A 16776-nucleotide genomic window follows, 5' to 3' on the forward strand; every position below is an offset into this window, starting at 1 on the left:
CACAGGAGTTGTTGCAACCAAGGCCTTCGGGAAGGGCTCCATCCTGTGTGATTTCCACGGAAAGGTGATCACAGGTGCTGAGGGCAGGGAGATGGCAGAGATGCAGGACGAGCTGGGTAACCTGTTTTTCTTCAAACATGGCAGTGAGGAAGTCTGCATCGATGCGGAGACCTTCCCTTGCGAGTGCCACCCGTCTCTGGAAACCACAGGCAGATGGATTACGCACTCCAGGAAGAACTACAACGTGCAGCCACTCCACTGCATACTGAAGCTTCAGGGAGGAGACAGGCACGTCCTGCTCTTTCAGGCCACCAAGGACATTGCGAAAGATGAGAAGATCCGCTTCGACCATGGCGTCAAGAAGAGGTCCTTTTGTGGGAAGGAAGTGGAGCTGGAGTGGCTGGATGTCTAGATTTTTGTTTTACGTCCCAATACTGGGAGCTTGCGAATGGACTATCAATGTTTTACATCACAATACTGGGAGCTTGCGAATGGACTATCAATGTTTTACGTCACAATACTGGGAGCTTGCGTATGGACTATTAATGTTTTACGTGACAATACTGGGAGCTTGCGTATGGACTATCAATGTTTTACGTCACAATACTGGGAGCTTGCATATGAACTATCAATGTGCCATAACATTGGTTATGCGACCCAGACTCGGAGATGTGCGATTTCGGAGAGGAGTTGCTGGGATGTGCTCCGCTTTCATGTGGATGAATGCAGCAGCCAGAGCGCCGTTATTCCCATGACCCGCCGGGCAGCGTATGGGCTGTAATACCTCTTGTTCAGCTACAACATTATTGTTTGGGTTATTAAGGTAAGCACATATTCTCAAAGAATGAGTGGATTTGAGGCGATTTGTGTGATGTGTTTTATTAGATTTATAGTTTCAATTTTATTGATTTCTATTTATTAAAATGTATTTATTAATTTTAATTAATGTTGACAAATGGGACTATTTTGCAGTAGACTGCTATCATCTGGAAATCCATCCCTACAATTTGGAGGTGAACTTTCACCGGCTTTCAACCTAATGGTCGATCTGTTGGACAACATCACTACTCAAGTGCAGCAGGACAGTGGAGCTCTCTGACTGAAGAAGAGTAGACTAAGCAGGTTCTGGAGCTCTCAAGGAGCTGAACAGAGGGACGCTATGTCAGATACTTAATATTGAAAGTGCAAAGATTTTAAATGTCTTAAAACCATTAAATTGCAATTAGTACAAGATATTTGTTATATTATTTGTGTAAGTTTTATCTGTGCATGGCACAAGTGAGGATGATGATGGAGACGAAAGTGAAGACGAGCACACAGACGTCTCCCAGGGTGTAGGCATAGACTGCAGCATTTGGACAGACCGCCCCCATCTTGTGAGCTATATACAAAGCAGATTATTGGTTAGCAGATTATTGGTTGCTTTCTCAAATATTACATGGCTGTATTTTTAGTGCTATCAGTCAAAAATAAAACTTGGAGAAATATTGAAATACTGAAATACTGTTGGCCATCTCATGTTTTTTTTTTTTTGTTGTTCTTACTGAGAATCATCCATAAAAGATGTTAATTTTCAGGGTATAAGGTGGAATAACATCCATGGCATAATATTCACTACTCTTGAGTACTCTTGAGTGGTCATTTTTAATACCACAAACAATCCGGTCCCTTATCAGTGACTCTGTAAGTTCTCCAAATTCACAGTCCTTTGCTTTATTCTTTAAGTCCATCGCATAAGCATCAATCGACTCTGTTTGGCCTTGTGCTCTAATGGCGCTTTTCCACTGCATGGTAACTCTTGGTACGGCTCGGCTTAGCTTACTTTGCTTTTCCACTGCTTGGTTATGACTCGGTTCGGCACGGCTCACTTTGGCTCGTTTTGGTTTTCCACTGCTGTTAGCGCCGCTTTAAAGTGGGTGGGATTATAGAATTATCAGTGTAAACATCATGTGGATGTTTTTAACTACAAGACAAATACGTTTGTTTCAGAGGAGGTTGGGGCGTTTTCCAAACAGTAAAGTTAACGTACCGTAACATATACCTTGAACTCTCCGTTGATTAACCCAAAACTTGCTTATTCGAGGTATGCTGGTTCCAAAAATGAGTCCGGGAGTAAGTTCAGCCAACTCAGAGTATGTTCCCGGTTAACACAACAGAATGACGAATAGATGATTCAACATGAACTAAGTTGAGTAATAATCCTCCTGTGGGTCTTCTAAGACCTCTTCCCATTCCTTCTCGCCCCTGGTCTCACGTCGCGTTGGATTTTGTTACCAGGCTGCTTTCTTCGGCTGGTAATACGGTCATTCTCACTGTCGTGGACCATTTTTCTAAAGCTGAATGTTTCATTGATCATCTTTTAAGGCCGTCTGTGATTGTGTGTGTGAGGTGGATCGGGTTTGATCATGTTGTGGACACGTGCAAGGACTGGGTATGTAATGTAAATGTCAATCCAATTTTGTTTGCTTTATTCAAAGCTATTGCGTTTTCCAGTTGCTTGTTAATATGTTTAAAATGGAATGTTAAATACAAACATTTAAAACCTTTAATACCTTGTTAGAACTATTGGAAGGTATTAAATGATGTTTATTTGCTGTGCTGATGATTTGTTTTTTTTTATATATATAATATGTATTCAGGCAACTGAAGTATAATGTGAAGTTTGATGGTAGGCTAATGTAATGTTTTGCTTTTATTTGGGTATTAGCCTCTACCGTATTTCATTGTATTTGATTTGAATTCATTCAAATGTGTGCTGCTATTTGTTTTTCCTACCCAAAATGCACACCAGAGGGATTAGATTGGAGTTATTTCATTTTATTATTTTTCTCAGTCCAAACTCCCATCGACCGCTGTGCGTTCTAGAGGCAGCAGTCAGAATAAAGCCCCAAGTATATATTTTGGTATCCTGTGCTGTTTCATTTAACATCTGGTTACATATAGCCTAGATTCAGGCCTTTCACTTGTGTTTTGTTTTGCAATAAAATCAAAAATCACATTAAAGGTATCTACAAAATATTTATTTACACAAAAAAAAACACTTCCAGCCACTCCTGCTCCAGGACATAGATGTAGTCTTGTAACATAAAACAATAATCTACTGGTGAATGAATGGCCTGATGTGTTCACACATCCAGCCAGTCAAGGATCAGTCCTTCTCCTCGAAAAGACTTGCTCTTGACGCCATAGTCAAACAGCAGCTCCTCGCACAAACTAATGTCTCTCTTTGCCTGGAACAGGATGACATCCCTCTGTCCATCAGGGAAGTTCATCATGCAGTGGACCGGCCTCAGGTTTGCTCTCTTGGAGGAATAGTTGATCTTCCGGCCCATGGTGTTTTCTGTTGGGTGACACTCGCAAGGGAAAGTCTCAGCGTCCACACAGAGGTCCCGACCAGCATAGTGGAAAAAGAAAAGGTAGCCCATGTCACCCTTGATGGACTTGACCAACTTCCGGCCCTCTGCTCCTGTGATTACCTTGCCATGGTAATCACAAACAATGGAGCCCATGGCAAAGGCCTTGGTGGCAACAACTCCTGTGGTCAAAAGAAGGTGCAATTAGTATTCACTCCAGGAGTACAAATATCTGCTCACAAGACAAAAATGGTATGTATTTTTATGTATTATGTTTACATACCTTGTCCTTTTGCACCAAAGTCCTTGAGGGCCAGGCCTGTCCACTTTTGGTTCTGGACCATAGTGATGATTCTTGGATCCGACTCCACCTGCACCTTAGTGACGGGTCTCCACTTAGCCACTACGTCCTGGGGTTGAGGACAGTTGCCAGTCCAACCCTCTTTTTGGATCAGCAGTGACACCTTGCTGACAGTCGGGGAGCTCCTTGAACACTGGGCTGTCAAAGACAAATGTTAAATTAATAATCGTTTTAATATTCTAAAAATGTGAATTATGTTACTTTGATTATAGAGATATATATTCATTTTTTTTATTATAATAAAACACATCAACTCACACAAAAGGTGCTCCTCCCGTTTGGCAAACTGCAGAGACCTCCACCTGTCATAGAACACTCTGTCAGGTGGAAACCCTGCAGCGGTCCGCTTCTTTTTCGTGGGCGGGCTGCTGCTCGCCGCCGCTGGAAACTGTAGGAGAAAAGCTCCAAAGTCCCTGTCATCCTGGTCAGATGAACCTCTGCCTCTCTTCTGTTTCCGAACTCTCCTCTCGTCGACCGGCTCATCAGAAGAAGAGCTGAAAATTTGAGAAGATTTTATGTTCAAACTCTGACAAAAAAAACTAGACAGACCTGCGAAGTAGCTGACAAACAGAAAATATATGAATGTTGTGTGTTTTCGATGATGACACATACCATGCCATAGTACTTTGGGCTCTTCTGGCTTGCTGGCTCGAAAAGCTTGGCAAATCGTACCTGCAATGAAGTAAAAAAATCTCAGATTAATCCTCAATTCTTTCAGTGTATTTTTATTACAGAAAATAATATTATTTGAACTTTATGTAGTTCATAAGCCAGACTATCAACTTAATAATTTTATATCTCTCGGTACAGTGCATATAAATGCATACACTATTATACATGATTTTGCTAAAACGTACTGTTCATGCAGACGCCTGAGGTCGCTCGTGACATTGCCAACTGGCAGCCCTTGTTTGGACAGGAAAAATCTGCCCTGGTCTTCCACATTGTCCTGCAGACATCCTGGACGAATCTTCTGGAAGTATGTGTCCAGCATCTGTGGAGATCAGATATGAAGTTAATGCATTAATGAAAACTTTAAGAGATCTGACTTCTGACCGTGATAAGATTCTCCCCAGGTGCTGCATCCCTGTTATAGAACTTACAGCAGAGTCCTCCTCTGTGATGGAAAATGTTGCACTCTGCTTTGTGGATTGCACCTCCATGTGAATTCGTCCATCAACATTTATCTTGTTGATCCAGTCTGAAGCCTGGAAAACAAATAAAGAACACAGTGAGTGACTGACTTTATACACACTGGGGAAACACTGTAAAGTAAAAGTACTTACTTTAAATGCCATCACAGCTTCTGGTCGCTGGAAGTATCTCAGGACCAAGATGGCTTCGCAGAAGTACCGGAACAGCGTCCTTTGGTCTTCTTCCAAATGCTGCTGGTCCAGGAGCTTCCTGTGGATGCCCAGCATGTCTGCCTGTGATACTCTGAGGACTCTCTGGCAGTCTTGGAGAGTCGGCTGGACAGGCCTAGAATGATTAGATGAAACAAAAAAAAACAAATAAGGCATCGCTCCAATATTACATTTAATTACTCTGCATTAAATGAAAAGGAATACTACTGAATAACAACTCACTTTGCAGTGCCTGGTGGTCTGTGACGGGATTCAGCCTGTGCGTCCTGTGCAGCCTTGGGGTCATTCAGGATCAAAAAATGCCTTTCACGCAGGTCTTCCAGAAGAGCCTCTCTGGATGCCTCATCGGGGTATCGCTTGACCACCGTTGTAGTCCCAGGTTCTGCCTCGGAGGGTCCAGGCCTTCATGGACTTTTTGGCTCTCTCCACCTCTGCTTTCCTCTCCTCATCAGTCTGGTTCTTCATGCAGACCCTCAACAGGTGGTTAGGCAGCATCTCCTGTGGCATGAAACACTGCAGACAGGAAACAATGCGACGATCCTTGTCACTGTGAGAGAAAGAAAAATAATCCAGAGAGTTGACTTGTGAAAGCTATTCTGGATATTTGGGCACTTTGGTCCCACTTTATATTAAGTTACCCTAATACCTGTGAACTTACATGGTAACTACATGTGTACATAGTGTGTAAGCAAAGTTTCAACATGCTGTTGTGTTTTGTCATATATACAAACAAAATTCATATTACATTCGTAGAATAAAATCAATTGTTTACAGTTTATTATATCATATGATCTGAACTTACCACTTGGGAGCCATTCTTCACAGATGAAAAAGCTGGTTTCAACAAGCAGCAAGTGCAAGAGGAATCTTCAGTGTTGTCTTCACCAGAAAGCGCAGGAGGAATCTTCAGTGTTGTCTTCACCCTGTTCTTGAAGAAGTGAGAAGCTTGTGCTTCTAATCCTCAACTTTATTGACCACTTGAAGTCCCACCCCTTTTTCTGCAGAAGGTGATACAATATTTTAAACCTTGACCTGAATAGGCCCAATTACAGGATGAAAATGGGCCAACTTTAAACCACTTAGTGGGCCATCTACACAAATTAGGGGCCATCTACACGGATTAGGGGCCATTTCCAAACCAAAATTGGGCCATCATGGTTGTGATCATTGGGCCATCAATGGTTGCAGGGCAATAAAATATCTTATCAGCCTTGATAAGATATTTCTTGATAAGAAAACTTCTCCAAATAATGTGAGGATGAAAATTATGCACTTATACAAACATATAAAATTATGCATAAGATCAATACAAGTATAACATTTTGAATTGTATTCAGGTTAATAAAGTTGTAATGTAACATTTGATTAATACTGCAATTGATAAAATAGCATAAAGTCAAACTATGAACACTTTCTCAACCATAAGTTTACACATATCTGCCTATTCTTTTTAAAGAACAATTTTTTCAAAATACACTGCAAAAAATGCTTTTCTTACTTAATATTTGTGTCTAGTTTCCAGTCCAAATATCAAACATTTCTTAACTCAAGATGCATTTACCAAAGTAGTAAAATGACATAAGATATTAAAGGGATAGTTCACCCAAAAATGAAAATGCTGTCATCATTTACTCACCCTCAAGTTGTTCCAAAGCTGTATAAGTTTCTTTGTTCTGCTGAACACAAAAGAAGATAGAGTGAAAAATGTTTGTAACAAAACAGATAGAGCAACTATTGACTACCATAGTATTTTTTTCCTACTATGGTAGTCAATAGTTGCTCTATCTGTTTGGTTACAAACATTCTTCTAAATATCTTCTTTTGTGTTCAGCAGAACAAAGAAACTCATACAGGTTTGGAACAACTTGAGGGTGAGTAAATGATGACATAATTTTCGTTTTTGGGTGAACTATCCCTTTAAGTCTTGTTTCCTGGAAAAATAAATAAAATGAAGCAAGTTTTTCCTTAAAACAAGCAAAATGATCTGCCAATGGGGTGATAAAAATAATCTTGTTTCTGTTGTATGTACTTTTTACTCCCCTAGTAATCCCATCTTGATTTAAGCATTTTTAGATATTTAGACTGGAAATAAGACAAAAATACTAAGTAAGAAAAGCATTTTTTTTGCTGTGTATTTGTAAAATTTAAAGTTATGGATACTTTTTACAATCTGTTAGCTACGATATACACTTTTATTAACCATTATTAAGGAATAATGTAAAACTTTACATCTAATAAAACTTTTCCAGATGCTGGCCCCTCCCACCCGGTAAATAATAGCAATCAACCTGATTGGTCTGCTGCTGATGACATCACACGCATTGGTACAGTATAGATAGAAGCTGGATGAAGCACACATTCACTTTGTTTTAAAATCTGATTACAGAGACTACCTTTTGACCTTTCAAGGACATCTGAACTTTTTTGGAGAATGGCATCTGAATCTGACAAGTGAGTTCACATTTCTTTTCTCTAGTTGATTTTTTCCTATTTGTGTTGTGTCTGATTAAATATTTTTTCCATGTTATTGCCATGTTGTTATTATATGCTGTTATTTGCCTATTGGTTATTTGCTTGTTACTGCCTGTTATTGTTATATGCCAGTTGACAAAGTATGGATAAAAACATGATAAAACTAATGTTGAGCAAATTGTGAAAAACTAAAGGATAGTATCTCTTTAAAGTAAGACTTTATGTTTCTTATCCCAAAACCTAAAATAGGTCAAGGGCCAGGTGTGAATTGGTCAGTCACACACCGGGCCCCTTTCTTAAGAAGGTTGAAAAACTGGTTCTGGTAGCATTACAATAGCTTTCTATGATAAGTTTTGCTGGTCATTTTTCACATTATGCCTCTGTTTTAAGAATGCTCTGTCTTCATTCATTTTCACATTTGTAATCGTTGGTGTGTCTGCTTTGTCTCACAGCCAGAAATCCGACCGCCGCATTGTTCACTGCTTGCTGTGTGAAAAACCCCAGGAGATGCTGACGACGCATCTGAGCAGAGTGTGTATGAAAAAAAATACACCCGAAGAACGGCTGAAGGAGGCGAAGAGGGCCAAAGAGTCTGCCAAGGTGTGGACACGGCAAGCCAGGAACTGGGACTATAAGGAAATGGTCAAACGTTATCCCCACAGACCATCCAGACTGGCTCTTCTCAAAGAGCTGCACCAAAGGAACTTTTTTGTGGCTAATGCTCCCAACCAGGCAGACCTGGAGCACGAAGAAACGTCCACCAGCACAGCTGCCGTTCCCACAGCCAGTGAACCTTCTGGAGCAGCTGGTGTCAGCTCTGGAGCGGCCGGTGGCGTTTCGGTGGCGTCAGATAGCAGCTCCGAAGGCAGCACCACAGATCCAAGTGACCGAACATGGCAAAAGTAAGTTCTAAACCTCACACACATCAGTGCAGAAACTGTGAACAAACTGTAAGGTTGCTTTGAGCTCATTTTCTTCTGTCTGTATTTTTTTCAGAGATCAAGCACAGTACAGCACAAGTGTCAGGGTCAAGATGATGCAGATGGGGCTCTACGAAAAGTTCCCTGCAGAAGAGGCCATGTTGACTAACTTCAAGGGCTACTTGATCAACACCCTGCAGGTCCCAAACTGCCAGCAGGAGGTAAGATGCATCCCATTTGTTTTTTGCATGTTTTAATATATAGTAGCACAGCACATGTAGAGCAGCTATTACTTTCCATAAAGGAAGGGAACTCAAATACAACACAGCTTTATCAGGGGTGTCTGTGTGTGTGTGGCTGGCTTGTGTGTGGCTTTTCTTCTTACTGCATCATCTCACACTTCTCTTTTTCTTTCATCACAGGTAGACAACGTCTCCAGGATGCTTAGGTACATCCAGCCAACTGGGGATGAAGTCAGCTTGGACTTCCTGCTAAAGTTCACTGAGACCAAAGACTACCTCACCCAACTCCGGCGCGCTGACATGGGTCCAGCCACCATTCTGAACTACATCAAGAACATGATCCGGTTTGTTCAGTATTTGAAGACCCACCTGAACTTGGCTGCAGCAGATCCTGACTTCTACAGGAAGTGCCAAGCCTACCTCGACCTCCTCGCTTCCATCAGAAAGCCAGTGGCCAAGTCCAACAGCAAGGTCATCTGTAAAAAGAGGTCAGTTGCTAATATGCTTTCCATTTGTTTTTCTTTAATGATTTCCTCCATGTTGATAGTACTTATGTGCTGGCTGTACATCTGGTGTTATGTGATACAGACATGTGTGTAATTCTCCGCCGCATTGTTGTCTTGTATGTCATTCTAGGTATGAACGGTTCCAAAAGGGTGAGAAGAGCCTTCAGGAGTGCCAGGCCGTCCTCCGGAAGGCCAAGAAAGACATGCTGTCCGTTTATGGGAGGCTGCTGGAAGGTGACCACGTGGCTTCAGAGGAAAAGACCATGTTCCGCTACTACTGTGAAGCAATCCTGATCCTCAGTCACTTCCAGAGACCAGGAGTGGTGGAGGGAATAACAGTAAGTGTTAAGACTTCATTTTTCGTGGGGGCATCAGCCTAAACAGATTATATTAGGTAGTCTGCGAAGAGGACGTTTATGTGAGTTATTCACTCTGTGTGTTTATTTTTTTTATTATTTTTTTTTAGATAGCAGAGTGGGACAACAGAAAAAAATCTGGGGGAAAGGTGTGCGTGGCAGTAAGCGAACACAAGACTGTGACAATGCAGATCGCCGTGTTTGCCCTCAAAATGGAGGAGGCAGCAGTAAGTACACTTTGTACAGGCTAAATTGCCTTATCATGAAATAGAGTGACACCCGCAATGAACCAACAGATATTAACAGATGTATTTATTTATTTTTTGTCTCTGCAGATGCTGGACGCATACTGCACATGGATCCGCCCTGACTCCATCCGGCCAGATGTAGACAATTCTAACAGGTTGTTTGTTTCGTCGTCGGGCACGAAGATTAGGAGTGCAACCAATGACCTCTCTCGTCTGCACCAACAGTAAGTATTAACAGCAGTCCATAAAACCCAGAAAAAATACCTAATCTGTTGGATTACCATTCAACAAATAACGGATTTGTGCATTTATTAAACCGATCAGCCTAGAAAATTATATAATTCAAGTTTGGGAGTTTCATCTGATATTTCTGCCCCATTGCAGCTACAAACTGCCCAACATCAAGAGCCAGCAGATACGCAGGACCGTGGAGACAGATGTGGCTGCCAACTTCACAGAGGAGCAGAAGGCGTCTGTGGCCCACTACATGGCCCATTCGACGGCAGTGGAAAACCAGCACTACCGGATGAAGACCCTGGACACTGTTGTGGCCACTTCAAACCTGCTCAGCTCGCTGACACGGTATGTAATTATCTGAAACAGTTATAATTATAATGTCTCTCAACGCTCATCCATCCATTTGTCAGTGTGTAACCGTGAAACCTTTTTTAATGTTGCAGCTCCTCTTCTGACGACTCTGGCGAAGAGGGCCCCCGGGCAGAGAAGAGAAGGCGGGTGAAAGAAGAGGTTGGCAGCCCAACACCGGACTTTGACGCTTTCCTACAGGCCTTCCCTGTAGGAATCAATGGCCAGCCACCCAACAAAACCCAGAGAGCAAACGCTGGGTTCCCTGCCGACCGAGTATTTTATGACAAGTGGAGAGCTCTGCAGTACAGCAAGCGAGAGCAACATCTTTTGTGTAAGTGTAGATACTTTCTTAGCCAATGATTAGATTTTGCTCCAACGGAAACATTTAGAACTCGCGTGTGAACCTGAATTTTAATTTAAATGTTCTCTCTTTGACAGCAAAATGCTCAAGACTTGCCCCAACTGCAGTGAAGGTGGCTAAAGTCATAGAGGCAGAGGGGTGGACGGCCAATCATCCCCTCCCAGAGGACGTCATCATAAAGTGGAGGCCGCTCAGCAGAGCACAGGCGCAGGGTGACCCGACCATCATCAGGGGGGTGACCAAGCAGAAATGGTCGGGTCTGGCTGTGAAGGACTTTGGGGAGCAGAAAGGTATGTACAAATGTCTTATGAGCACAGTAAAATCCATCCAAAAAAATGAATATAATAACATCATGGACAGCACATTATGAGTCCTCTTTTTGACCACAGGAGTTGTTGCAACCAAGGCCTTCGGGAAGGGCTCCATCCTGTGTGATTTCCACGGAAAGGTGATCACAGGTGCTGAGGGCAGGGAGATGGCAGAGATGCAGGACGAGCTGGGCAACCTGTTTTTCTTCAAACATGGCAGTGAGGAAGTCTGCATCGATGCGGAGACCTTCCCCTGCGAGTGCCACCCGTCTCTGGAAACCACAGGGAGATGGATTACGCACTCCAGGAAGAACTACAACGTGCAGCCACTCCACTGCATACTGAAGCTTCAGGGAGGAGACAGGCACGTCCTGCTCTTTCAGGCCACCAAGGACATTGTGAAAGATGAGAAGATCCGCTTCGACCATGGCGTCAAGAAGAGGTCCTTTTGTGGGAAGGAAGTGGAGCTGGAGTGGCTGGATGTCTAGATTTTTTTTTACGACATCCCAATACTGGGTGCTTGCGAATGGACTATCAATGTTTTACGTCACAATACTGGGAGCTTGTGAATGGACTATCAATGTTTTACGTCACAATACTGGGAGCTTGCATATGGACTATCAATGTTTTACATCACATTACTGGGAGCTTGTGAATGGACTATCAATGTCTTACGTCACAATACTGGGAGCTTGCGAATGGACTATCAATGTTTTACGTCACAATACTGGGAGCTTGCGAATGGACTATCAATGTTTTACATCACATTACTGGGAGCTTGTGAATGGACTATCAATGTTTTACGTCACAATACTGGGAGCTTGCGAATGGACTATCAATGTTTTACGTCACAATACTGGGAGCTTGCGAATGGACTATCAATGTTTTACGTCACAATACTGGGAGCTTGCGAATGGACTATCAAAGTTTTATGCATAATACTGGGAGCTTGCGAATGGACTATCAATGTTTTATGCACAATACTGGGAGCTTGCGTATGGACTATTGATGTGTGATAACATTAATAGTTCATGTAAATGGAGCCTCAGTTGTGTCATAACATTGGTTATGTGACCCAGATTCGGAGATGTGCGATTTCGGAGAGGAGTTGCTAGGATGTGCTCCGCTTTCATGTGGATGAATGCAGCAGCCACAGCGCCGTTATTCCCATGACCCGCCGGGCAGCGTATGGGCTGTAATACCTCTTGTTCAGCTACAACATTATTGTTTGGGTTATTTAGGTAAGCACGTATTCTCGAAGAATGAGTGGATTTGAGACGATTTGTGTGATGTGTTTTATTAGATTTATAGTTTCAATTTTATTGATTTCTATTTATTAAAATGTATTTATTTATTGTATGTTGTTATTGCATCCACAGCAGTCGAAGCGGCTTTGATGTTGACAAATCGGACTATTTTGCCAGAGACTGCTATCATCTGGGAAATAAAGTTATGCAGACTGCTTCAGCACTGGACATTTTTCTGCATGTAATGAGTGTGTGATTGCACAACTGCAGTTACAATTAATGCAAACAAGTCCTACAAGCTAGTTATATTTCTTTATATATATTTCTATATTTTTATATCAATATTTTTAGTTTAACTGTAAACTTATTTCATTATTATTGTTATTATTTGTTCATCAGTTTTGTTCTTGTTGACATTATTTTATTTATTTTTCATTTTTATGCTGTTCTTTGTTGTATACAGTTCTTTCGTGTTCCTGGAATAAAATGTCCCAGTAACCCATTGTTTAATTGCATTCTTTTCTTTTACTAATAGAAGTGATAGGGTAATATATAGTCTTGATTCAGGCCTTTCACTGGAGACCAAAATTGTTCATTTTGAAACTTGTGGCACCTGTCAAGGTACTGTTCAGTTCAGGCCTAAATTTGCCTCCTTCCAGAGGCCAGCTGTCAAGCACAGACCACAACTTAGCACCATCTATGTGCCTTTCATATGTAGCACATAATTAGCATTATGTTTGAAATATCTATTTTCTACAACCTAATGGTCGATCTGTTGGACAACATCGCTACACAAGTGCAGCAGTCGGACAGTGGAGCTCTCTGACTGAAGAAGAGCAGACTAAGCAGGTTCTGGAGCTCTCTGAGGAGCTGAACAGAGGGACGCTGTGTGACATTTTTGAGCTAATGAAGCAGATGATGGTGACATGGATATCGGCGTGGAATAAATTAAAAAAACCCGGGGAGATGCTCTGGCCTTCTGGATACAGACCCTACGGAGAGAAAAGCAGCACAACCCACGCTGTCATTGCTTAATTTGTGTTCTTGTTTAAGGTTCTGTGGTTGAAATATATCTTTTAACTGCTGCTATTTTAATTTCTTTCTTTTTTCACAGTTTCTGCCAGTTCATCAGTTTTGTTCTTGTTGACATTCTATTTATTGTTCAATTCATAATGTGCTAAAGATGTTCCCTCTTTTTTTAATAGATAGCCATGATTGAGGGTGACATGATTGTGAAGGATGGCCGGGGGCAATGAAAACAGTGATTTCATCTAACTCAGTTCAATTATCATATAGTGTCAATGCTGGCGGATCAGTAATATAGTTTGAAAATGTAGTGTCCCCAACTGAGCAAGCCAAAAGCCAAAGGTGACAGAGGCAAGGAACCAAAACTGATGCTGAGACAAACACCTTTGAAATCCCAAAAGGAAGCCTTGTAAAACTGTACCTCCTCATCATCCAGCCGGATTTGCCAAAATCCCTGATATGCGTCCACCACAGAGAATATCTTGGCTCTGGGCATTTCTGCCACAACTTCCTCGAGCTTTTTAGAGGATAATGTTCCCTTCTTATTGCACTGTTCAGATCTTGAGGGTCTATGTTGGGCTTTACTATTGTCACCACCCATTCTGTGATGACACCCATCCCTTCCATACGTTCCAGTTCTCTTTCAATGTCTTTTTTCAAGGCCACTGGAACTTTCCTGGGAGCAGGAATCACTGGCATGACCTCAGGATTTGTCTGAATGTGATGGACTCCAGGAACATAACCCAGTCCTGTAAACAAATCTCCAAATTTACTCAGAATATCTTTTGAGGTGTCTCCTTTTATTTCAAGATCATTTTTATTACTCCCAAGGTGTTGCACGATTCTCTTCCCAGGATTGTGCAAGCACATTTTGCTCTATGACCTAAAACTCAAGAGTGTACAGCTTGTCTTTGTACTGGCATTCTGGGCATTTCTGACCCAAGGGCGACATCTTGTGGCCTGAATATGTCACTAGTTTATAGTGTGATTTTTCTTGTGTCATTTCTGTCACGCATCCGGTTCTCGGATATGACATTCAGTCAGGGAGGACAAGGAGCACATCTTGTTAGTTGTGCCGTATTGGCCCAACCAGACCTGGTTCCTGGAACTAGTGCTCTATGCGACAGCACCTCCTTGGCCCATTCCTCTGAGGAAGGACCTGTTTCTCAGAGACGAGAAAGCACATATATGAATTCTACATTGTTTGTTTGTAAGCGACTCATGCATTTCTTTGCATAATGATTATTTGGGTGACATCCACATCTTGTGCATTCTGCTAGTGACTCCTTCTTGCAGTGATTTTAACTGGTTTTGACTCACTCCGTAGGGTTAAATCAGGTTCCCATAATAACCTGCCTCTGATCTGGTCATTTTTAATACCATAAACAATTCGGTCCCTTATCAGTGACTCTGTAAGTAAATTCACAATCCTTTGCTTTATTCTTTAAGTCCATCGCATAAGCATCAATCGACTCTGTTTGGCCTTGTGCTCTAATTGCGCTTTTCCACTGCATGGTAACTCTTGGTACGGCTCGGCTTAGCTTACTTTGCTTTTCCACTGCGTGGTTATGACTCGGTTCGGCACGGCTCGGCTCGCTTTGGTTTTCCACTGCTGTTAGCGCCGCTTTAAAGTGGGTGGGATTATAGAATGATTGTTGTAAACATCATGTGGATGTTTTTAACTACAAGACGAATACGTTTGTTTTAGAGGAGGCTGGGAGGTTTTCCAGACAGCAAAGTTAACGTACCGTCACATATACCTTGAACTCTCGATTGATTATCCCAAACCTTGCTTACTCGAGGCATGCTGGTTTCAAAAACGAGTCCGGGAGTAAGTTCAGCCAACTCAGAGTATGTTCCCGGTTAACACAACAGAGCGACAAATAGATGATTCAACATGGAAACAGACGTTAAGAAAAAGCCATTTAACTTCCTCTTCTTCTTTTGTTTAATAGCGGGTTACACAACCTACTTAGTGCACAGCACCACCTATTTGGTGGTTATGCAGTCATTTTTTCAATGTTTTCTTTTAATAAGTAATCTTTATTCACTGAAAATAAGGATTATATTGTTTGTTTGATGCTAATTAATTGAATGCATATCCATGTGTGAGATGACAAAAAAATTAATAATAAATATATTTGAACTGAATTAACATTTAAACTTATTTTTTATTTATTTTTTATTCAAATTCTTTAAAATTAATATATAATATTGTATATTATATAACTGAAACAAATTTGGTTATATTAATAACTATATTAATTATATAAAACACATCTGAATACCTCTTTAGCACACTAACCCTGACCATAACCTGCTCCGGAGCAGGTGTAGAACTGACAGCTTAACTACTTTTCACATTTGAAGCGATTATAAAATCGTTATAGCATATATGTGAATGATCAAATATTAGTTTTTGTTGTTGTTGTTGTTGTTGCTCCAAAGCCATTAGGGTTTATAACAGATTCTTGACTCTTCAGCACCTAAAAAAGACGGAAGACCAATTCTAAACCGGATGGCGAGGTTGTTTGTCCTTTATACAGGCGCACGAGGAACTGAAGATAATTATGCCAATTTGCGCTGCCTCATTCTGCAGGTCGGGGAAAACCAGAGAACTCGCAGTCAGGCTTGTTATAATGGTCTGTTCTACTGCTGTTTTTAACTCTGTGTGTGTGTGTGTGTGTGTATATATATATATATATATATATATATATATATATATATATATATATATATATATATATATATATATATATATATATATATATATATATATATATATATATATATATACAGAAACAAGAGACAGATCTTATTGCAGCAGTGAAAATCTTGTGCCCCATGTCAGCAATGCCATTATAATGGTCTATTCTACTCCAGAGCTTTACTCTAAATAATGACCATTTATCATTATTAGAAATTATGCTTGTAAATGTGATGTTATAGGCTACCTCGATTTATTTGGTATCCTGCACATTCTTTGGTAGCACATATCCTCATTACTTGATATGTTTACTGGTAATTATTTTCATCCCTGACCTCTTTATATTATTAACATTATTAACTTATATAATTTATATTATCTTGTTTCAATGACAGTTAATGGACTTTGAAATGTGGAATTGAAACGCCAAATGGGAATTTGTCTGGGTTGATCAATTCTTGATAAACTGCAATCTACATAAGCTATATATCTACAATAAGCGGCGGCAAATCGCTCAAAAATAGCCTTTGCCTCCAGCGGGCCGTGGAAGGGTCGCCTTCGGTATACGCCGGCGGAATGGCGGTTGTCGGTGCGCTGTCAAACCATAGACCGTAAAAAAATATGGATGACGCGACTTCATTGACTTCCGCTGACCATAGTTGAAGCTTTCGTATGCCCGCTCACGGCGCTGACATCTTGGGACCGAGTCTATGCAGT

At 41.2% G+C, this 16776-nt stretch overlaps 1 protein-coding gene across 1 annotated transcript in view; it reads right to left on the reverse strand.

Moving 5' to 3' along the window:
* Window positions 1–3000: 3000 nt before the first annotated feature.
* LOC307143525 (uncharacterized protein) overlaps window positions 3001–16776 on the reverse strand; it is a 34461-nt gene continuing 20685 nt past the window's right edge. The window contains exons 2-10 of the mRNA XM_079845163.1: window positions 5881–6076; window positions 5301–5625; window positions 5001–5193; window positions 4818–4922; window positions 4572–4708; window positions 4327–4386; window positions 3973–4208; window positions 3637–3852; window positions 3001–3535 (exon numbers count right to left, since the gene is read on the reverse strand). Of these exons, the coding sequence (XP_079701289.1) occupies window positions 3126–3535; window positions 3637–3852; window positions 3973–4208; window positions 4327–4386; window positions 4572–4708; window positions 4818–4922; window positions 5001–5135 (1299 nt within the window). The 5' untranslated portion in view covers window positions 5136–5193; window positions 5301–5625; window positions 5881–6076 and the 3' untranslated portion in view covers window positions 3001–3125. The remainder of the gene's footprint in view (window positions 3536–3636; window positions 3853–3972; window positions 4209–4326; window positions 4387–4571; window positions 4709–4817; window positions 4923–5000; window positions 5194–5300; window positions 5626–5880; window positions 6077–16776) is intronic.

Source organism: Gobio gobio, assembly GCF_949357685.1.
Source record: "Gobio gobio genome assembly, chromosome: 2".
Lineage (NCBI taxonomy): Eukaryota > Metazoa > Chordata > Actinopteri > Cypriniformes > Gobionidae > Gobio > Gobio gobio.